The 23,353-nt window shown below is 43.7% G+C and overlaps 1 protein-coding gene across 1 annotated transcript in view; it reads right to left on the reverse strand.

The window, feature by feature from the left end:
• Window positions 1–23,353, reverse strand: part of ACTR3 (actin related protein 3) — an 859,006-nt gene that overhangs the window by 381,782 nt on the left and 453,871 nt on the right. Inside the window, exon 6 of the mRNA XM_044074929.1 lies at window positions 641–748. Within this exon, the coding sequence (XP_043930864.1) occupies window positions 641–748 (108 nt within the window). The remainder of the gene's footprint in view (window positions 1–640; window positions 749–23,353) is intronic.

Here is a 23,353-nt window from a genome sequence, read left to right on the forward strand (position 1 = left end):
GATAGGATAATGCCAACTTCCACAACTTGCTGAATAATAAATTTGCAATCAAACAGACAATGCAGGGGTTTACAGTATGTTTAATTTTTTAGCAATATTACCATTAGGAATAGCAACAAAAGCCTTCACCAGATCAAGAAAAGCAGTGCGCACCGACTGACCGCTGACCACGGACTCTGTAACCTTTCCAAGAATGGCACTAAGTTTATGTGACAAGAGTAAGGACCTCCCCTTCACAAAACAAGACAGGAAATTCTCTGAAAGAGAAAGGTAGTAAAGAAAGAAAAGAAAGCAAGGACTACAATAATAGTTACAAGGTGAAACAAATGTGATTCTTCAGTATTAATATGTTTACAAGGGATACAAAGTGGAACACAGCAATTCATGAAACAGAAGGTTTAAAATTTTCATCGGCAAGCGAGAGAGGAGGAGAAGGAGAGACAATAATGTAATCAAGGGAAAAGGGGAACATTTGTGGGTGCAAGCTCTAGCTCTCAGCTAGACACGACAGACCATAACCACTCAAGCTTTGACATTTCAACAGATCAAATTTTCTTCTAAAGTCATTAGTTATCTGCTACCAATAATGTGCAAAGTCCGAAAATGTCATACCAAACTGGAAGCAAGTATTAATACTTACTACTGGAATAACATGTGTGACTCCATCACCACTGTCTATTACAGTGCCAGTTAGGGTTCGCTCTCCAACTTGCCTTGACGTCCAAGATGCAGCTAAAGCGAGGACAGCCTTGAATTAAAAAAAAAAAAAAAAAAAAAAAAAAAAGATCAGTGTCAACTAGTTTCAATCAGCATTCTATACTTTAGAATGGGGGCTACAAAAAGTAAAATGTATGACTTGTAATTTTCTTAAAGTGCATATTAACATATAATAGAAAACACAAACTACACCATCTATGCAACCTGTCTACAGAACTTCCATTCAGAAATGGTACAAACGTTTCAGTCTTACTGGTTTGTCAAGTGAAAGATGTTTCATTGGTAACTTAATTCACAGATACAAGGAAAATATTTAAACACAACTCAAAAAGTAGTGTTAAGAAAAGACCATTTGGAAGCAAAATGAAGGTCTGCAGAAGGGTTGAAAAATCTCAGCATAAGTCTATATTACATTCACGTCTGATGACATATGTACTTGCTGTGAAGGTGAGTTTGGGGAGGCATGTTCCCCCACTATAAAACAAAAGTTATGTAGTTGCCATAATGATAGATCTGTGTTGTCTGCTTCAATCCTTCCTTAAAGGATGGTTCTTCAAATTCAACCTCAGTTCCATCGTCAGCCACTCTAGACTTTAAGATCCAAAGCTTAGGCTCCTCCCCTTATCCATAATCCCCTCCTATATCCAACATTACCTCAGACTAATTTTGCCACAATTCCACAAAATGCGGAACTCATCTCTAACAATCAAAATCCTGGTTGTAACCATACACTTATATTCTCATGTGGTGCTTAAGGAGTATGCGAAAAGCACCAGGTCTGACCATCATACCAGAAAAGAAATTAACTCCTTATATAGGGAAGGAGGGAAGGACAGAAGCAAACACAGATCTAACTGTTATAAGTACACAGCTTTTCTATCATGTCTCTTACATCCAGTCGTCAATAGACAGGACAAGAGTCCTCAGCTAGAGATCTCTAGGGTGGTCTCAGAGAAGGATATTCTGGAAGACCGCTGAAGCAAAAGCAGCCATACTTCTGAAGAACAGGTCCAAATTGTAATGAGAAATTAAAATACGAATCTTTGACCAGGTGGCAGCTGCACAATATCAACAGATGCCCTTGAAAAGAAAGTAATGGAAGTGGACACAGATCTGGTAAAATGGGCTTTGATGGGCTTAGCAAGGTAAATCCCTTCTTGTACACAAGAGATACGGTCAGCAAGACATAGTGATAGCTACTCTGGAGACTCCTTGCCCTAATTTGGCTTTGAAGGAGGAGACAAACAGTCGATCAGACATTCTAAAATGTTTAGTACAGTGAAGATAGAAACAGAGCTGACTATGCATGTCCAGCAAGTGTAGCACATACAGCCCCCTTGTTGGAAAAATTTGGGAAAGAAAAAAAGCTGAATAAATTGCGTTAAAGAAGTTTCAGCTGCCACTTTTGGAATAAAGGATGGGTTTGTCTGTAAAGATACTCTGACCTTGTTAAAAATAAGATATGGAAGTTTGAAAAACAGGGCTTGTGTTTCAGATACTCTCAAAGCAGATGACTGCCACCAGAGATAAAGTTTTCCAAGGAAATCTGATATCAGCATGAGCCACAGCTTCAAAGGAATGATAAATTAAAACCTGAAGCAAAACGTTCATGTCACAAGGAGGAATGGGATCCCAGAGTGCCTTGAACAAGGAAGGCTACAGACAAATGTATTTTCTCTACATGAAAATTAAGTATTGCAACTAGCTGGACCTTAATAGTACAATAGCTAGCTCCATCATGAAAAATGGAAGCCAAATAGAAATTCAGATACTACTGAGACAGTCTTTTACACCCGATTTTGTAGACTTCCCTGGTAAACCAAAACAATGAGTAAAGTACAGTTGTACCTGCCATAAATGTAGATGTTCAAGTGCTAATACAGCTGCAGTCATAACAGATGGGTTTTCCTGCTGTCAGGCGGGTCCTCGGTCGGCCGAATTCCAAAGTCTAGGTCCGGCGTCGGTTGTCGTCGCTTCTTCCCTGACGTCAGTGCGACAGGGGTATAAAAGAACCAGCCGACGCCATTTTCTTCAGTTTTTCTTGCCCCAGATGTCAGGTGCCCCCAGAAGGAAGGCAATACATAAATTTATGTAATAATGCAATACAGTATAATCAAAAAACATTAGTTGCAAGCAAATACACCATAAAAGAATACCCCAATCAGGTTGTATGAGGAGGTGTTAGCCATTAGGCCTGTTCCAGAGGGGAAGGAGGGAGGGAAACCTGGACTGCAGCTGTATTAGCACTCGAACATCTACATTTATGGTAGGTACAAAACTACTATGTTCATCGTGCATACAGCTGCAGTCATAACAGATGGGTAGAATACCAAAGCTAAAAAAGGGGTGGTAGGCACTAGGTGGAACTAGGAGGAGCCAGGATGTCCTGCAAAACTGCAGTGGCAAAACCTGCTCTAGATTTGGAGTATAAAGGCAGGTGATAGTGCTTGGAGAAAGTATGCACAGAACTCCAAGTGACAGCTTCAAAAATATCTTTGGTAGGAACCCCCCTGAGGAAAGCTGCAGAGGTAGCTGTGGCCCTTGTGGAGTGAGACCTGATGCCTGCAGGTACATTTTTACCATGAAGAGAGTAACAAAAGCGTATGCAGTGGGCTATCCATTTTGAGATTGTCTGTTTTGAAATAGGCTTCCCTTGAGCCCCTGTAGCATAGGACACAGAGTTGCTCTGATTTTCTGAAAGGCTTTGTTCTGTCCAAATAATAACGTAGTTGTCTGTGAATGTCCAAGGAATGTAGTAGTCTTTCCCCTTTGTTTTGAGGATTGGGGTAAAAGGTAGGCAAAGTGGATAGCCTGATTCAGGGTAGGCAAAGTGGATAGCCTGATTCAAGGCTACCCTGGATACTACCTTTGGCATAAAGGAAGGATTGGTTCGTAAGGAAACTCTGTCCTGATGGAAAATGATGGAAGGCTGCACAGCCATGAGGGCTTGTAGTTCCGAAACCCTGCGAGCTGAGGTGATAGCCAGCAGGAAGGCTGTTTTCCAAGACAAATATTGCAGTTCTGTTGAGGCAGCTGGCTCAAAAGGAGGCAAAGTCAGTTTCTCTAAAATGAAATTGAGATCCCAAGCAGGTACTGGCTGTTTCCTTGGGGGTTTTATATTCTTAGCCCCTCTGAGGAACTGTCTTAAGAGGGGGTGAGAGAATAAAGGAGGACCAGTGTTGTATTCTGCAGAAATGGCCGAGGCATGGATTTTGATGGAAGAGAATGAAAGTCCACTGCTTAGCATCTCAGCTAGGTACTGTAATATTTGAGGTAAATTCAGTATTCCAGGGTTCTGGCCCTTTTTCTCATTCCAAGCACAAAACTGTTTCCATTTGGCGGAGTAGGCTTTTCTAGTAGGTCTTCTGGCCTCCAAAATGACATCCTGTACCTCCTTGGAGAGTAGGGTCTGTTGTGATTTTAAGGAATCTTCCATGCGGCTAGATTGAGTGTTTTCAGCTGACTGTGAAGAGTTTTGAAGTTGTGCTGAGTCAGTAGAAGAGGCATTAGAGGGAGGATCCATGGTGGGGAATGCGTTAGGCTCCTCAGGAGTGGGTACCAGTGTTGCCTTAGCCAGTCTGGAGCGATGAGAATCATCTTTGGTCTGTCTGCTCTGGATTTTAATAGAACCTTGGGCAGCAGAGGAAGAGGTGGAAAGGCATATACTGTCATTGTTGTCCAACTGAAAGAGAGTGTGTCCACTTTCCAGGCCTGTGGATGAAAGGTCCTTGAGCAGAATTTTGTCAACTGGTGATTTCTGTGGGAGGCAAACAGATCTATGTCTGGCCTTCCCCATGCTTGAATTATCTTTGAAAAAACTTGGGGATGCAACTTCCATTCGTGTGGATCTGTCATATTTCTGCTTAGGTTGTCTGCCAGCGTGTTTTCTTTGCCTGGCAGGAACTGTGCTTGAAGCTCGATTTGTAATTCCAGAGCCATGTTCCAAAGAGACATGGCTAGCCTGCATAGGGGGTATGAGTGGGTTCCTCCCTGTTTATGTACCACATTACTGTGGTGTTGTCTGTCCTTATCAATAGCTGGCATGGATGCAGCAGGTCTCTGAAAGCTATAATTGTATTTATTACTGCTAGCATTTCCTTTTGATTGATGTGTAGGTGCTTTTCCTTTTGGGACCATCTGCCCTGAATGCACCAATCTGTCATGTGCGCCCCCCCCCCCCCAGGCGACTATTGTGATGGTTTAACTTGCTTGAGGCTTGCAGAATGGGAGATCTGTGTTTGTTTGGCATGCTTGAGCCCACCACAGAAATTCCTTTTGAAGACATGGAATTAGTGGTATTATTGTTTCCAAGCTGTGGCTGTGCTGAGACCATAAGTTTTTCAGGTACCATTGAAGTTTCCTCATATGCAGCTTTGCACATGGGATTAGTAGTATGCAAGATGCCATGAATCCCAGAGCCTGCAGGATTTTCCTTGCAGTCAGCCTGGTGAAAGCTGCCAGTTTTCTGAAGTATTGAGATAGTTGCCCTTGTTTCTCTGGCGTGAGGTAGGCCATCTAGGTGTTTGCATCCAAGTTGGCACCCAGGAATATTATTGTTTGAGACGGAATTAGCCTTGATTTCTTTTTGTTGACCGTGTATCCCAGGGAATTCAACAACCTTATTACAAAGCAAGATTTTCCAGAAGTATGTGCTTGCTGTCCGCTTGGATCAGGCAGTCGTCCAAATATGGGTATATTTGTATCCCTTGAAGTCTGCAGTAGGCAATTGCTGATGCCAGGCATTTCGTGAACACTCTGGGCGCAGTAGATATGCCAAAGGGCAATGCAGAGAATTGATAATGTGTTGAACCTGCAAGAAATCTGAGGTATCTTCTGCAATCTTGTCTGATTGGGACATGCAGGTATGCCTCCTTGAGGTCCAATGTTACCAGCCAAGACTCCTTGCCCAGCATGGGAAGAAGCTGCTGTAATGTGAGCATCTTGAATTTTGGCACGAGTAAAAATGTGTTTAGGAAGGATAGGTCCAAAATAGGTCTCCAATCTTTGCCCTTCCTTGGTACCAGGAATAGTCTGGAATAAAAACCCTGACCCTGTTCTTGTGCAGGTACCTCTTGAATAGCTTTCATGTCCATGAGATCTGAAATTTGTTTTTGTGCCTCTGCCCTTTGATTGTGTGGCAGGTTTGGCATGCCTCTCATTTTTGGAAGGGTGTGAAAGTGGAATCTGTAGCCTCTGTCTATAATGTGCAGGATCCATTTGTCTTTTGTGGCAATATGCCAATTTTTCAAAAATAATGCCAGTTTTCCGCCTAAAGGTGCTGCCATTTGAGCCTTGCTTGGCATGCAAAGGGGAAAGTCATTGGTTCTGCTTTCTGAATGGCTGTGAACTATCCTCACTACCTCTTTGGGTAGGTGCTTGCCATTGTCTGCCTCTAAACGATCCTTGAGATTGCCCTCTACCCCTCGGGCGCCTGTATCTACCTCTTTGGGGTCTGTCCGTGGCTGGAAAGGACCAATTTTTTGAAGACCAGTTTCTACTGAAACGTGGAGGTTGTACCTGTCGGAAATCTTTCACTGTTTGCATTGATTTTGCCTTTTCCTCCATTTTCTTTAATACCTCCTCAGCCTTAACACCAAACAATACATCTTTTTGCAGAGGTGCATCCAGTAATTTAGCTTTGACATGATCTGGTAAGGTTTGCTCTTTGAGCCAAGCATGTCTACGTATGACTGATCCTGTAACAGCAGCTCTACATGAGGCCTCTAAAGCATCAAAACCACATTGCAAGGTATGTTTACCTACTTGTTCTGCACTATGTATCAAATCCTGCAACTCCTTTAAATCTGGTTGTTCAGGTTGTGACATTTTGCTTCTCAACTGTGATAACAGAAACTGTTGGTACTTTAACATATGGAACTGGCAGTTTAACGCCCTCATGGATAAGGTGGCCGAGGTGTATACCTTTTTCCCCCACCTTTCTAAAGCTCTGGAATCCCTCTCTGAAGGTAAAGGATTTTTAGCAGTGGAGGCCTTAATTCCCTTGGGGCCCTGTGAGATAGTTTCTGGGTCAGCCACATGGCTTTTGTAAAGGAATTGGTGTGAGTCAGGAACCCGGTAATACCTGTCAGGCTTGACTGGGGCTGGAGGTAAAGAGTCTGGGTTAAGGCAGGACTCCTAATACACATCATCAAGGATATCCAAGACAGGGGGTATAGCCAGAGGCCTGTGCTGAGGGAGCAAGAGAAAATCCCTAAGCCTTTTCTTGGAGTCTGAGTACTCTTGACCTTCCCAGTGGAAGTGTTCCCTCAAGGTATGCAAGGTTTCCCCAAAAGAGTAATCCTCGGGGGGGAGACGGAGGGAATGGACTCCTCTGTATCAGAATCTTCAAAAGGGGAGTATGAATGTTCCTGGTCATCAGAATGTTCTGAAATAATGGAAGCCTGGTCCGAGGAGGGGGATTCTTCCTCCACTCTGGTCCTTTTTTCTGGGGGGGTTGAGAACCCCTGATAAGAGAAATTAAGTCTTCAGCCATTTTGAGCATCTGCTTTTTAGGCATGGGGCCTTGAGAAGGGCCCTGTGGGGTTTGTTTTTTAGGATGCATGGCTGTCTTAGACTTAGTGAAAGCCTTGATAGAAAAAGAAGAGGAAGGCCTGAAGACACCTTGAGAGGAGGCAGACCTGTCTAAACTCTGAGTTTCACCGCCAAGAGTGGCTTCGGTATCTGTAGTCGGGGTGTGGGCCGAACAGCCTGCAACCTCGGGTACAGAAGACACCGCCAATGAAGTGTCGTCTGTAGTCAGGGGCTGTGTAGGCACCTCGCTGAGAACCGGACTACCTGTAATCGGCTTTGGCGTGGTGTCGGTAGAGGCCGCGGACCTCGTGTGTCGGTCCTTATCTTTGCGTCTTTTAGTCAAAACTGGAGTGGGAGTATCCGACGACATTATTTAGTTAAAATTTTTGCCAAAAAAGTGCTGGGCGAACTCCGCCCGACACTTAATGGTGCGTTTGTTGAATGTAGCACAAAATCGGCAGGCCGAGACGTCATGGTCTGGGCCTAAGCAAGGAATGCAGAGGGAATGAAAATCCTTATGCGGTATTTGCTTCCCACATGAAATACAATTATTAACTTTGTCTGACATCCGTCTGAGGCAAGAAAAGTTTCCCCAACGGGGTACTTAGCTTTCAAGAAGACTTCGGTTGCAGATATTCGTAATCTCAGGAGCTGGCCGACCGGCACTTGTGAACTGCTTCTGCTTCGGGCACCGCGCGGCAAGAAAGACAGAAGAAAATGGCATCGGCTGGTTCTTTTATACCCCTGTCGGACTGACGTCAGGGAAGAATCGACAACCGACGCCGGACCTAGACTTTGGAATTCGGCCAACCGAGGACCCGACTGATGGCAGGAAAACCCATCTGTTATGACTGCAGCTGTATGCACGATGAACATCAAGGTTACACAAACAAACCAATCAGTAAAAACTACAAGAAAAATCTAGCCAAGCTAGCTTTTCCACGGTGTGATTCCTTAAAACCTCTTGTACTAGAGGAAATATGGGATATATGCAAATGGCCCCTTAAAGATATCAGGTGTTTCAGCTATATGGCAGCTCTTAATGCCCATAACTTTTTATCCTTTTCAAGTCTGTTATGGACAAATTCAGGCCATAAAGCCAAACCCCACTAGCTGGGGGGCATGCATGTTTCAGCCTTTTTATGTTCCTCGTCAGCACAGCATAAGTGGATTGTTTGGCTAACCTTTGGAAACACAGGGTTGTCATACCCAGCTGATATCAATAAACATCAATAAACATTAGGGTTTCTGCAAAATATCCAAACAAACCAAAAATGAGTTACAAGGTCACACAGTCACAGTCCACTTATGCTGTGCTAATGAGGCCATAAGAATGAGGAGAGAGGTAGCTTATAAATGCCTGGCCCTCAATGTCCTATTTGGATAAAGGACATCATTCTTTCGGGAAAACGTGGCTAGATTTAGAAAGGTCTCTGGTCATTAGCCTAGTAACAATCTATGAATCTAAGAAATCCAAGGTGTGAAAGATCCTTTCATTATTGCTCTATGGGGTAGGACAGCGCAGAGAGTTTATACTTACAGACTTCAGTCATCACACCTTAGGCAAGAATGTGGGGTTGAAGAGGAATACCCTATCTTCTGTGGAAAAAAAAGGGGTTGCCTGTAACTCTGATAGCCTCCTGAAAGTTCTAACAGACATGAAGAAAATAGTCTTCTAAGTCAGGTATTTGAGGGGTGCTACAGCAGCTGGTTCACTGGTTCAAATGATGGCAAAAATAAATAAATAAATAAATAAAAATTAACACATAGCTGAAGTCCCATGGAGGATATATTAATATATTGTTGCTCGGCCGTCAGACCTCATTTGAAGTGCTTTACTAGTAACACAGAGCAAAGAAGTTGGGGGATATAAACTGTAGGCAAAGAGAGCAGCTGTGTACTTTCAGAGAGGCACAAGGCAATCTTAATTTATAAAAGGTCTGGCTACCACAGACAATGAAGACTGGTTAGGGTCCAGGGCCCTTCTCTGCCAACAAAGAGTATCTTTTCCATTTTGCTATTTATGACTTCCTTGTATTTCACTTTGTATCCTCACTTAAGGCAAGCACTTTCTCAGAAAACATGTGCTTAAAGGGGAGAAGTGCTAGCTCATCCAAACTGCCAGCTCTTACTTTTGGTTAAAATATCCACAAGCTGGGGTGACAGAATATGATTTATTCTTGCTGTCCGGGTGCTCCGAGTAGCATTTATGGCTTGACTTTCTTTACGGTCTGTATTACCCTGAGGAGGAGGAAGAGTAAAGGAAAGGTATAGAAAAACAGACCTGCCCGAGTTAATGAAAAGAAATCTGTTCCTGAGGCCCCTACGATTGGTGTCTTGGTATAAAATTCTCTGTTTGCTGGACAGGAAAAAAGATTGATTTTTGCCAAAACCAACCTGCAAACCAAATCCAGAGATGCAACGCTGTTCAACACCTATTCAGCTGTATATCTGTCTCTGTGTTGCTTAAATGGTCTGCAAAGGAATTCTTCTGAAAAGGGATGCAAGACACCCAGATGGTCAAGCCTGACTACCAAGCCAAGTAACATATCCAGGACAAGCATGCAAAAGAGCAGTGTGTCACCCACATGTTGACGTACTGCATCACTGTTGTGTTGTCCATTAAGATGTGTAGGGTTACTCAGCCTGATCTGTTTCAAAGCTTTTTGTGATTAATATGACAGCCATCATCTTTATTGCACTGTATTTCTTCCCTGAGAGTCTTCCCCAGATCCCTTGAATCCTGAGCCCCTTTGAATGAGCTCTGCCCAGGCCAAATCCTTGGAATCAGTGGTGACTGTGTTGGTGTCTGGGCCTAGCCTGAATGGGACTGTATGACTGATCTTCACTTGCTTTATCTGACAAGACAGCTTCTTTTTGATATAAAGCAGCAAAGGAATTGGGCACCAGGGAAAAGTCATTTTGGCCCTCGCTTTTCCTTATTACAACTGAATTCTTGCCAAGGGGACCATTACAATTAAGCAGACCATGTGCCAAGTCTTCTTAAAGTTTCCCTGGCTGTAAAATAAGTTGTCAGGAAATTTACCTTCTGGGAGGGTCACCCCTTGGTTTTGGTGGCCAGAAAGGCTCCCAGAGACTGGACTTGCAGGGAAGGCACTAGTTGTGATTGAGGAAGGTTTGTGACTGCCCTTGGTCATGTAGTAGGACATTACTGAAAATTGCACACAGTGGGAAAATCCTGGTTGTAGAACAAAAAAACAAAGAGCAAGGGAGTAAATTAGTACTGAGGACCTCCCTGCTTTGAAACTGATGAACTCCCTATCTGTTCTGGCTATGGTTATCGTTATGTGAAGATGGGTATCTTGCAGCTCTAGGGCTACCATGAAAACTTAACGGAAGAGGAGAAGAAGGCCTGTAAAGACAACATTCGGAAGAGCGGCAACAAAAGAAATGTCTTTAGCATTGATAAGTCTAAAACAGGTCCCCTAAGGACAATATTTTCTTCGAACTTGATGCAGCTGAGTAAAACTTGGAGTCCTCTTCTTAATCCAGCGCCATCTATAGTCCTCTGATTTGAAAAGTTGAATAGAATAGCCTTACTTCTATCTTGCTCTTTTTGGTACTAGTGGAATACCTGAGAACTTTTTCATGAAAAAAAAATGTACATTATATATGTTTACATCTACATATATATGTATGCGCGTGTGTGTATGTAATGTATGCATGTATACAATATTATATGTGTATATATATATATCTATATATATTTATTTAAATAGTGTGCACACACACACACACACACACACACACACACACACACACACACACACACAGCGAGAGAGAGAGAAAGAGTCTGTACTCCTGTTCCAGAATAATTATTATGCCCCAAGAATCCTGAATGATTCTCTTCCATTCTTTAAAAAAAACACAGGTGCCAGATGCTATTTCCGTGTACTGATATTTTGGAGATAGTGTTAGGGTGGTATATGAGAGTATAGAGGAGGGAACAGCTCTTTCAAATCACAGATGGTCGCTTGTGTCCTGTCACAAGAAGTATTTAGTAAGGCAGTCCAGAAGAAAATAACTTGCACCAACATTTCAGAACCAGTGGTACATATCCCTGACAGGGTCTTGGTTACTGGTAAAGCACCAACTAGAAAATCTTTTCCACTTGACAATACAATATTTCCTAGTAACAAGTTTTACTGCCTAGTTTAGTACAGGCTGCAAATCCTCATGAAAAGTGCCTAAAAGGAATCCACACTGAATCATCTAGACAGACAAAGTTGTTTGAGAATGAGGTGCATCAAACTCGCCATGCATTGCGGGAGTGGGTCCAATCTGCGAGGAAGCTTGTGGTAACAGCCCTTTGTGAATTCCATAAGAAGGAAGAATGTACAGTGGTGTAAAATCTTACCATAACAGTAGATGTCATTCTCTTTACTGTTGCAGTATTCATTACAATTGGGGATCCCTTGCCTGGGGTGGCCCAATGTCTGGCCAGTATACCCAAAGCCTTTAGGTACACCGTACATCACATATGCTCCTTGCATTGCGTAGGGCATAAAAGGGACATCTGATGTACCATCCTCAGAACTGAGAGCCCCAGTAGTAAATGCCAGTCCAAGGAATAGAAAGGTAATCAGTACATCCAGAAGAGAAATGGACCAGGGGCAGAGGGAGGGAGTGAATATTGCAACAGTGAAGAGAAGGACATCTACTGTTATTGTAAGATTTTACACAACTGTACTAGGTCCTTTCATTTCATTGTTACAGTATTCATTACAACACAGAGAGTGCCAAAGCTCAGGAAGAAGAGAGGGAAGCGGAAGGGCCAGCAGAGTTCTCTATGAAACCATGAAGGATGGTCCTAGAAAAACAGCTCTAACTCTGGAAATTTCATCCAACTTGTACTGCTTGGTAAATGTATGCAGAGAAGTCCAAGTAGCTACCTCAAGAATAGAGTTAGTATCCAAACCCTTGAAAAAAGCATCAGAAGAAGCTACAGCTCTAGTAGAATGAGCTTTAACAGATGTAAGGTTCTTACCATGAAAGGAATAACAAAAAGAAATGGCTCGTTTGGACACAGCCAATCCTAAGGACCTAGGATGAAAGGAAACAAAGAGCTGGTCAGACTTACGAAGTGCAAGTCTTATCCAAACAAAATCCGAGTTGGCTATGCACATCCAACGTGTGCAGCACTTTCTTACCAGCAGACTGCACAGAAGGGAAAAAAGTGGGCAAATTAATGGACTGATTAAGAGACAACTCATTCCCCACTTTAGGCAGAAAAAAAGATTAGTATGAAGGGACACCTGTCCTTATGAATCACCAAGAAAGGAGGACAAAGCTCAGGCACCTGTCTGGCAGGAGTAAGTGCTAACAAAAGTACATTTTAAGAGCAATGTTTCAAGGAAGCATAGGCTGCATGCTCAAAAGAGGAGCCTGGGTCAATTTTTCTACAACAAATTACAGATCCCAGGGAGAAGGAATAGGCTTCCTGGGAGGCCTTATATGAGGGAAGCCTTTAAAGAATTGTTTAGCTTCAAATCTAGATGCTAAAGGAGGTAATAAAGGCAGACAAGCAGAAATAGCTGATAAGTGGGCCTTAACAGAAGGAGAAGCCAAACCCAGCACTGAGCAATTTACACAGATAAGACAGAACCAAAGGAACATCCACATAAAGTGGATCCAAATTACAAGAAGACACCAAACAAAAAACCTCTTCCATTTGGACAAGGATTTCCTAGCAGTGGGGATATGAAGATAAGCATCCTTGAGATCCAGAGACATCATGTAAGCCTGAGGAAGCAAAACAGGAAACATCATAAGGGACAGCATTCGAAATGAGGAAACCTTCAGAAATGTATTTAGATGGGAGAGGTCTAAAATTGGTCACCAATATCCTCTTTCCAGGGTAGTAGGAACATTCTGGAGTAAAACCTCCTCCTCCTTTGGGAAACTGGAACTTCATGAATAGTACCCAGAGTCAAGAGATAGTGAAATTCATGAATAGTACCCAGAGTCAAGAGATAGTGAAGCATCCCCTGGAAAGAACACATGAAGAACATCAGCTGTTCCTGAGGGGGCAGATGAATTCCCATTGGGGGGGGGGGGTGAGATTCCAGACCATGAAATACCCTTGGCGGATAATGGACAAAACCCAGAAGCCTGGAGTAATCTTTAACCAAATGGAGAGATACAGAAAGGCAAAGAGAAAGAGGAATGTGGCTGGGAAGAATAGGACAGTCAGACAGCACCTGGTTTATCAAGAAAAGGAGACTTCTGGAGCACAGAAGTCTGAGTAACTTTAGTAGGAGGAGCCTGCTTCCCACCTTTCTTGCCTTGGGGGCAGGGCGAGAATGCTTGCATACAAAGGGTGGCTTATTGGGGTAATTCCTCTGAAACTTGGGGACAGGAGAAACAAAAACACGTTCAAGTTCCTGTAAAGCCTTGCCTTTATCCTGAAGAGACAAAGTGGCAGAGGCTTCACCAAAACAGAAGGTATGTTCTTATCGCAATGTTCCATCTGTGTTGTCTATCTTCATTCATACTTGATTGTTGGGGCCTGACTTGGCCTTTGTATCAAGTTCATGACAGCCAGAAACTCTCAAGCTAAGGCTACCCATAGTGCCTCTCTTCCCTTCCCTTCAGATCGAGTTTTGCCCATAGAAATAAAATAGTGGAAGCTTTGTCTAAGCAACTGCCCTACTACAAAACCAGGACTAGTTCTGAAACTCTAGGAGTCTTTGGAGGGGGTTGGGATGTCCAGAATGAATGAAGATCAACAACACAGATGGAATGTTATGGTAAGAACATAACTTCTTTATCTGATGTTGTCAATCTTCATTCATTCTTGACTGTTGGGACAGAGTCCCTAGCTACTTTATGTCCCTGGAGGCCCTATGGAAGGATATTCCTGAGCACCACAGAGTCAAAGGATGCTCTTCTCCTGGAGACCATATACAATTTGCAATGAGTGCTAAAGGTATGAGACGTAGCCCAAGTGGCCGCTGCACAAATGTCATCCATGGAGGCTCTAGAATGAAAGGTCACTGAACTGGAACCTGATCTGGTAGACTGAGCCTTGACTTTGATTGATAGGTTTAGCTTATTCTGGTCAAAAACATCATTTCGATAAGGTAACTTTGGAAACTGGTTTGCCTAGTTGAGTACCTGAAAAAGATAGAAACAATTGGTCTGATTTCCTAAACAATTTCATTCTATCCAGGTAAAAATTTTAAGTGTCTGTGTGCATCCAACAAATTTAAAAAAGAAGTTATGTACTCACCATAAAGTTCCATGTTTGCTGTCCAGTATCTTGCCTTCATTTTGCTGGTTGGGTTTGGAACGGAGAACCGGTTCCGACTTGGCCTTATACTAAAGCTCAAGAGCTGGCTCGAGGCTGCACTCTATTCCATGAAGCCTAGTGGCAGAAACCCAGATCTCGTTTGGCAAGATAACACTAGACTAACATCAGATTTGTGTAATTTTAGAAAAAATTACACACACACACACACACACACACACACACACACACACACACACACACACACACACACACACACACACACACACACACACAACAAAAAGGCACAAATCTTAAAGGACCCCAGAACACAAGAGGGGAACAAGATATTGGGCCAAAAGACTCCTCCAAATCATCCAGGAAGGGGGAAGGAGGGAGGGATGGAAAAATGAAGGCGAGACACTGGACAACAAACATGGAACGTTATGGTGAGTACATAACTTCTTTGTTATGTTGTCCCATCTCGTCTTCATTTTGCTGGTTGGGACAGCATCCGTAGCAGCTACTTTCTCTGGTGGCTCAAGGGAATAAAAATTCTTCACAACAGTGGAACCAAAGGAAGTCCTGTTCCGGGAGGCCATATCTACTTTGTAATGAGTAATGAAAATATGAAGGTTAACCCATGTGGCCGCAGCACAAGTTGAATCCAAAGGCAGTCTGGCTTGAAAGGCAGCAGAGGCAGACACAGCTCTAGTAGAATGCCCTCAAATTTTACCTGGCAGATGTTTATGTTGACTGCTATAAGCATAAGTGATAGCATCTGTAAGCCATTTAGACAATGTAACATTAGAAACTAGGACTCCTTTTCTGTTTTCAGCAAAGGACACAGATAGCTGGTCAGATTTCCTGAAATTCTTTGTTCTATGCAAATAAAAACTGTCTATGTACGTCCATCTGATGGAGTTTATATTCAGCCTTGTTGTCATAATTTGGGAATAACACTGGGAGCTCAATGGACTGACTTAGACTGGCTTCAGAACATACCTTGGGTAAGAAGGAAGGATTCGTTCTGAACACACCTTGGGTAAGATGGAAGGATTTGTTCTAAGGGAGACTCCATCTTTATGGAAAACCAAATGAGGATGAATAGACAGCGAGCTTGTAATTCAGAAACTCTTCTAGCTGAAGTGATGGATACTAGAAAAAAGGTCTTCAAGATAAAAACTTTAAAGGACAAGAAGAAGCTGGTTCAAAAGTGGGAAATATCAAGGAGGCCAATACTAAATTTAGATCCTACGGTCATGGAGGTTCTTTGACAGGAGGTCTTAGAAGGAATGTGCCCCTTAAAAAGGCTTTGCACAATCTGTGAGACAATGTTTGAACCCTTGATCCCTTGATGCCTATGTGAAAGTTAGAAATAGCAGCCAGCTGAACTCTAACAGTAGCGGCTGCCACCCCTTGATTAAAAATTTCCGTCAGAAATTCCAGGATGGCTGAAATCGGAGATGTGAGAAGATCCAATTGGTTTTTATTTGCCGAAAAGGAAAATCTCTTCCACTTGCTCACAAAGTTTTCTTGTAGTGCTTTTGTGCGCAGACACTAAAACATGTCTTACAGCTGGGGACAATTCTGGAAGCCTGGCTAAGACTGGAAGTGGTGCAACCAAGCTGTGAGCTTGAGAGTTTGTATGGAGGGATGCAGAGTCCCGGACTGATGAGTCAAGATATCCAGCATGGGGTCCAGGATCCAAGGATCCTCTTCTGTAGATAAGGCCATAGGAAGGGGAACCATATTGGACAAGGCCAAATAGGAGTAATGAGAATTATCTTGCAACTCAACAGTTTTGCTTTCTGGATTACCTTCGGTATGAGGGGAAAGGGTGGAAAGGCATAAAGAAGTCCTGGGGGAATCGTGGACAAGTGCATCCCTGGGTGACTCCCCCAGTGGGGAGGATTAGGGCAAAAAGCTGCTGCATTTGGCATTGATGGATGTAGGGCAAAAAAGCTGCTGCATTTGGCATTGATGGATGTGGCAAAAAGGTCGCAGAACGACTGGCCCCACTTGCGAAAAATTCTGCTCGCAACTTCTGATTCAAGGACCACTCGTGTGGCATTAAAATTGCCCTGCTCAGCTTGTCCACCATCACGTTGGACTTCCCCAGAATATCCGTCGCAGTGAGAAAGCATCGAGAAGAAACTGCCCATTGCCAAACTTTCTGGGCCTCTCGACATAGGGGGTAGGATCTGGTTCCACCTTGTTTGCTGATGTACAATACCACTGACATCCTGTCTGACTGAATTGCAATTGTCCCCGAAGGAAGATAGTTTTGGAATGCTTGCAACACCATGAGCACCACTCTCATCTGCAGGACACTGATGTGCAAATGGCATTAGTGTTCCTGCCAAGTCCCTCTGACAGTCTGACCCAGATAATGCCCCCCCACCTTATCTGGGAAGTGTCTGTGGTCACTGTAGCTACAGTTGGGGGAGAAAGTACAGTTGTGTACACTTACCATAAATGTAGATGCTAGAGTGTATTCACTGTTGCAGTCATCACATTTGGGTTATCTGCTAGCAGTAGCCCTCAGTCGGCCTGATTAACAAAGACTTGGGTCCTGCGTCGGTTGCTGTCTCTTCTTCCGTGACGTCAGGTTGTAAGGGGTATAAAACATGCAGCCGACGCCATTACATCAGTTTTTCTTGCCCAATATGTCAGATGCCCCCCAATGGGAAGCAATTAAATATATCAAAATACAAGATTATACCTCCAACAAAAAAGAAAATACACCAAAAAGCTTTTAAGCATAATAAAGGAGATTAGACGTATAGCCAAAAGAAGTCAGGGGGCTGGAGGGAGGGTAAACAGGACTGCAACAGTGAATACACTCTAACATCTACATTTATGGTAAGTGTACACAACTGTACTATGTTCTTCGTGTTTCACAGTTGCAGTCATCACATTTGGGTAGATTCCCAAAGCTAAGGATGGAAGGAGGAATTTAGCTAGCATTAGGACCAGCTATAAGGCCCTGCAAGACTGCAGTGGCAAAGCCAGCTCTGGACTTAAATTGACAAATGGTAATGCTTGGTGAAGGTATGTACAGAACTCCAAGTAGCAGCTTCTAGGATGTCCCTGGTAGGGACGTCTATGAGAAAGGCTGTAGAGGTAGATGCAGCCCTGTTGGAATGGGGTCTGATCCCCTGCGGGATAGGTTTTCCATGGTGCTTATAGCAGAAATGAATGCAATGGCCTATCCACTTAGAAATGGTTTGCTTTGAAATAGCCTTACCCTCTGTCCCTGCAGCAAATGCCACCAGCAGTTGGTCAGATTTCCTTTGAGGTTTAGTCCTGTCCAAGTAGAATCTAAGTTGTCTGTGCACATCCATGGAGTGCAGTATCCATTCCCCTTTGTTCTGTGGATTAGGAAAGAAGGTTGGCAAATTGATGGACTGATTAAGAGCCACACTGGATACCACCTTGGGCATGGAGGGATTGGTTCTCAGGGACACCCTGTCTGCATGAAAGATGATGAAAGGTTCCACTGCCATAAGGGCGTGTAATTCAGATACCCTTCTAGCTGAAGTGACTGCTAAAAGGAAAGCTGTTTTCCAAGAAAGAAATTTTAAATCTGCAGTAGCAGCTGGCTTGAAAGGAGGGAGAGTGAGTTTCTCCAATACAAAGTTAAGGTCTCAGGCTGGAGTTGGAGTTCTCCTGGGTGGTCTTAAATTTTTGGCCCCTCTGATGAACTGCTTGAGCAGTGGATGAGAGAAGAGGGGTGGGGTTCTGTGTTATAATGAGCTGAAATGGCTGAGGCGTAAATTTTGATGGAGGAAACAGACACGCCCTTGTGAAGCATCTCAGTTAAATATTATAAAATCTGAGGTAAATTGTGCGCTGCTGTGCTCGTCCCTTGAGACTGGTTCCAGGCACAGAATCTTTTCCGTTTTTCAGCATAAGACTTTCTAGTACTAGGCCTCCTTGCCTCAAACGATATCCATCACTAGTTTACTGAGGGATGGTAAGGGAGAGATCAGGAAATTAGCCAGGCTGCTAGGTTCAGAGTTTGAAGCTGAGGGTGCAGAATCTGGTTCTTCTGCTGAGACAAACTAGCGAAAACCACAGCTAATTCAAAAGCCAAGAACTCGAGTCAGGCCAGTCCAAACATAAAAAACATGCAAAACAACAAATTTTATTAAGCCACTATAAAAGCTTTTCGTTAGTACCTTGCACTAACTTCTTCAGACAAGCAAAACATTCACACCATTACAAGTGGGTTGTGGGGAGACCTTGTGCAAAACTTGTCCAATTGATAGTTCTGGGGGGAGGCAAACAGGTCTATATCTGGGCTCCTCCATTTGCTTGTCAACATGTTGAAAATCCTTGGTTCCAGTTTTCACATGTGTGGGTCCATGAGGTTTCTGCATAGTCCATCTGCCAGTTTATTTAGTTTTCCTGGCAGGAATTGAGCTTGTAGATGTACTTGGTAGCTCAAGGCTGTGTTCCACAATGCCATGGCTAGTCTGCAGAGGGGCTAAGAATGGGTATCCCCCCCTGCTTGTTTATGTACCACATAACAGTGGTGTTGTCCGTCTTTACCATTAATTGTCCTGGAAGAATGTGGTCCTTGAAGGCCATCACAGCATTCTGTACAGCTAACATTTCTTTTTGATTGATATGCAGGTGCATTTGACTTGGGTTCCATTTGCCCTGAATGCACTTCCCTGCCAGGTGAGCCCCCATGCATAGTCTGATGCACTGTTAGGGTTTAGGCGGCAGTGGGTAGTGTGAATGGTAGTCCCTTGTGTTGGTGGCAGGCCTCTGCCCACCAAAGGAACTCTAGGAGTAGGCAAGGTATGACAGGAATCATTGCTTCTAGGTCCTGAGAAAATTGACACCATAGGCTTTTTAGATACCATTATAGTTTCCTCATATGCAGTCTTGCATATGGAATAAGAAGAATGCAAGAGGCCATGAACCCCAAGGCTTGTAGTATTTGCCTTGCAGATAGCAGGGTTTTTGTGGCCACTTGTTTGAAGTAGGTTGTCAAATGAATTTGTTTTGCCGGCGTGAGGAAAGCCATCTGGGAAGTTGTATTCCAGCTTGCTCCCAGGAATATAATTTGTTGACAGGGTACCAGGTGTGATTTCTTTTCGTTTATGGTGTACCCCAGACAAGTTAGTACCCTTTGTACAAAGGCCAAATGATTCAAAAGTATGTCCTGGCTTTCTGACTGAATTAGACTATCGTCCAGATATGGGTATATTTGAATATTTCTTTGCCTGCAAAATGCAATGACTGGAGCTAGGCACTTTGCGAATACCCTGGGCGCAGTAGAGAAGCCAAAGGGCAGTGCAGAGAACTGATAGTGCATGTAGCCTGCTTTGAAGCAAAGGTATCTTCTGCAAGATTCCCTGACTGGGATGTGCAGGCATGCTTCCTTTAAATCTAGTGTTGCCAACCAGGCGTCTTTGCCTGGCATAGGGAGCAACTGGTGAAGAGTCAGCATCTTGAATTTTGGAATCACCAAAAAGGCGTCTAGAGTAGACTGGTCCAGGATAGGATGCCATGAATTGTCTTTTCTGGGTACCAGTAAAAGTCTCAAGTAGAAACCTTGTCCCTTTTCCTCTTCTGGTGTCAAGTGAATAGCCCCCATGCTTAAGAGAGAAAGTACTTGCTTTTGGGCCTCTGCCCACTGATCTGGGGGTAGATCTGGCCACCCGCTTGGTGTTGGTAACGTGTGGAAGTGAAATCTGTATACCTGGGACACTATTTAAAACCCATTTGTCCTGCGTAATGAGTTCCCAGTTCTTGGCATGAAGAGCAATCTCCCCCCCCCCCCCAAAGGGGCAGCCAGTTGAGAAGTGTTTGGAAGTTTTAAAAAGAAGTCATTGAGACAGTTTACCATAGTGGGGAGTTTTATTACTCCCAGATTTGGAAGTGGAGGCCCCCCACTTCTTAGTGCTGTGCGTACCCTGGGACTGAAGCCTGGGAGCTCTGCTGGATCTGGGTTTGGACTGAAGGTCTGGAAGAGGCAGGAAAGGACCAATTAATTAATGCCTACTAAACCTTGGAGGCTGTACTTGTAAAAAATCCTTAACAGTTTGCATGGATTTAGCCTTTTCTTCCATCTTTTAAAGAACTTCTTCTGCCTTGTTGCCAAACAGGCGGTCCTGGTTTAAGGGAGCATCCAGTAACTTTGCTTTAACATGATCTGGCAAGGATTGCTCCTTAAGCCAAGCATGCCTTCTAAGTACAGACCCAGTTACAGCAGCCCTACAAGATGCCTCTAGTGAATCAAAACCACATTGCAAAGTATGTTTTCCAACCTGTTCAGCTGAATGCAGTAAATAGTACAGTTTTGTACCTACCATAAATGTAGATGTTCGAGTGCTAATACAGCTGCAGTCATAACAGATGGGTTCTCCTGCAGCGGGTCCTCGGTCGGCCGAATTCCAAAGTCTAGGTCCGGCGTCAGTTGTCGTCGCTTCTTCCCTCACGTCAGTGCGACAGGGGTATAAAGGAACCAGCCGACACCATTTTCTTCAGTTTTTCTTGCCCCAGATGTCAGGTGCCCCCAGAAGGAAGGCAATACATAAATTTGTGTAATAATGCAGTGCAAAATAATCAAAATACAGTAGTTGCAAGCAAATACATCATAAATGAATACCCCAATCAGGTTGTATGAGGATGTGTTAGCCTATAGGCCTGTCCCAAGAGGGGAAGGAGGGAGGGAAACCTGGACTGCAGCTGTATTAGCACTCAAACATCTACATTTATGGTAGGTACAAAACTGTACTATGTTCATCGTGCATACAGCTGCAGTCATAACAGATGGGTAGAATCCCAAAGCTAAGAAAGGGGTGGTAGGCACTAAGTGGAACTAGGAGGAGCCAAAATGCCCTGCAAGACTGCAGTGGCAAAGCCTGCTCTAGATTTCGAGTATAATGGTAGGTTGTAGTGCTTGGAGAAGGTATGCACAGAACTCCAAGTGGCTGCTTCCAAAATATCCTTGGTAGGAACTCCTCTGAGAAAGGCTGCAGAGGTGGCTGTGGCCCTGGTGGAATGAGTTCTAATGCCTGTAGGTACAGTTTTGCCATGAAAGGAATAGCAAAAACGTATGCAGTGGGCTATCCATTTTGAGATTGTCTGTTTGGAAATAGGCTTTCCTTGCGCTCCTACCGCATAGGCCACAAAGAGCTGTTCTGATTTTCTGAAAGGCTTTGTTCTGTCCAAATAATAACACAGTTGTCTGTGGATGTCCAAGGAATGTAGTAATCTCTCCCCTTTGTTTTGAGGATTAGGATAAAAGGTAGGTAAATGTATGGCCTGATTTAAAGCTACCCTGGATACCACTTTAGGCATAAAGGATGGGTTGGTTTGTAAGGAAACTCTGCCTGATGGAAGATGATAAAAGGCTGGACAGCCATGAGAGCCTGTAGCTCTGAAACTCTACGAGCTGAGGTGATAGCCAGAAGGAAAGCTGTTTTCCAGGACAAATATTGCAAATCTGATGAGGCAGCTGGCTCAAAGGGAGGCAAGGTCAGTTTTTCCAGAATTAAATTAAGATCCCAAGCAGGCATTGGTGGTTTCCTTGGAGGTCTTAAATTCTTAGCCCCTCTGAGGAACTGTCTTAAGAGAGGGTGAGAGAATAAAGGTGGATCAGTGTTGTATTCTGCAGAAATGGCTGAGGCATGGATTTTGATGGAGGAGAAAGGAAGTCCACTGCTTAGCAGTTCAGCCAAATATTGTAGTATTTGAGGTAAATTCAGTTTTCCAGGATCCTGGCCCTTTTTCTCATTCCAGACACAAAAACGTTTCCATTTTGTGGAGTAAGCTTTTCTAGTTGATGGCCTTCTGGCCTCCAAAATGACATCCTGCACCTCCTTGGAGAGTAGGGCCTGTTGTGATACTAAGGAATCTTCCATGTGGCTAGATTGAGTGTTTTTAGCAGGCTGTGAAGAGTTTTGAAGTTGTGCGGAGTCAGAAGAAGAGGCATTAGAGGCAGGGTCCACGGTGGGGAATGAGTCAGGCTCCTCAGGAGTGGGTACCAGTGTTGCCTTGGCCAGTCCGGAGCAATGAGAATCATCTTTGGTCTGTCTGCTCTGGTCTTCAATAGAACTTTGGGCAGCAGAGGAAGAGGTGGGAAGGCATAAAATGTCATTGATGTCCAACTGAAAGAGAGAGCGTCCATTCTCCAGGCCTTTGGATGGAAGATCCTTGAGCAGAATTTTGTCAACTGATGATTTTTGTGGGAGGCAAAAAGATCTATGTCTGGCCTTCCCCATTCTTGGATTATCTCTGTAAAAACTTTTGGGTGCAATTTCCATTCGTGCGGATCTGTCATATTCCTGCTTAGGTTGTCTGCCAGCGTGTTCTCCTTGCCTGGCAAGTACTGTGCTTGTAGTTCCATTTGTAAGTCCATGGCCATGTTCCAAAGTGACATGGCCAGTCTGCATAGGGGGTAAGAATGTGTTCCTCCCTGTTTGTTTATGTACCACATAACTGTGGTGTTGTCCGTTCTTATCAATAGTTGACCTGGTTGTAGAAGGTCCTTGAAAGCTATAATAGCATTTATTACTGCTAGCATTTCTTTTTGATTGATGTGCAGGTGCTTTTCTTTTTGGGACCATTTGCCCTGAATGCACCGATCTGTCATGTGCCCCAGTAGTCCGAGGCATCTGTTGTGATGACTTGATTTGCTTGAGGCTTGCTGAATGGAAGACCTGTGTTTGTTTGGCATGCTTGAGCCCACCACAGAAATTCCTTTTGCAGACATGGAATTAGTGGTATTATTGTTTCCAAACTGTGGCTGTGCTGAGACCATATGTTTTTCAGGTACCATTGTAGTTTCCTCGTATGCAGCCTTGCACATGGGATTAGTAAGATGCAAGATGC

Source organism: Protopterus annectens, chromosome 6.part0 (assembly GCF_019279795.1).
Source record: "Protopterus annectens isolate FY-2018-M chromosome 6.part0, PAN1.0, whole genome shotgun sequence".
NCBI classification, from domain to species: Eukaryota; Metazoa; Chordata; order Ceratodontiformes; family Protopteridae; genus Protopterus; species Protopterus annectens.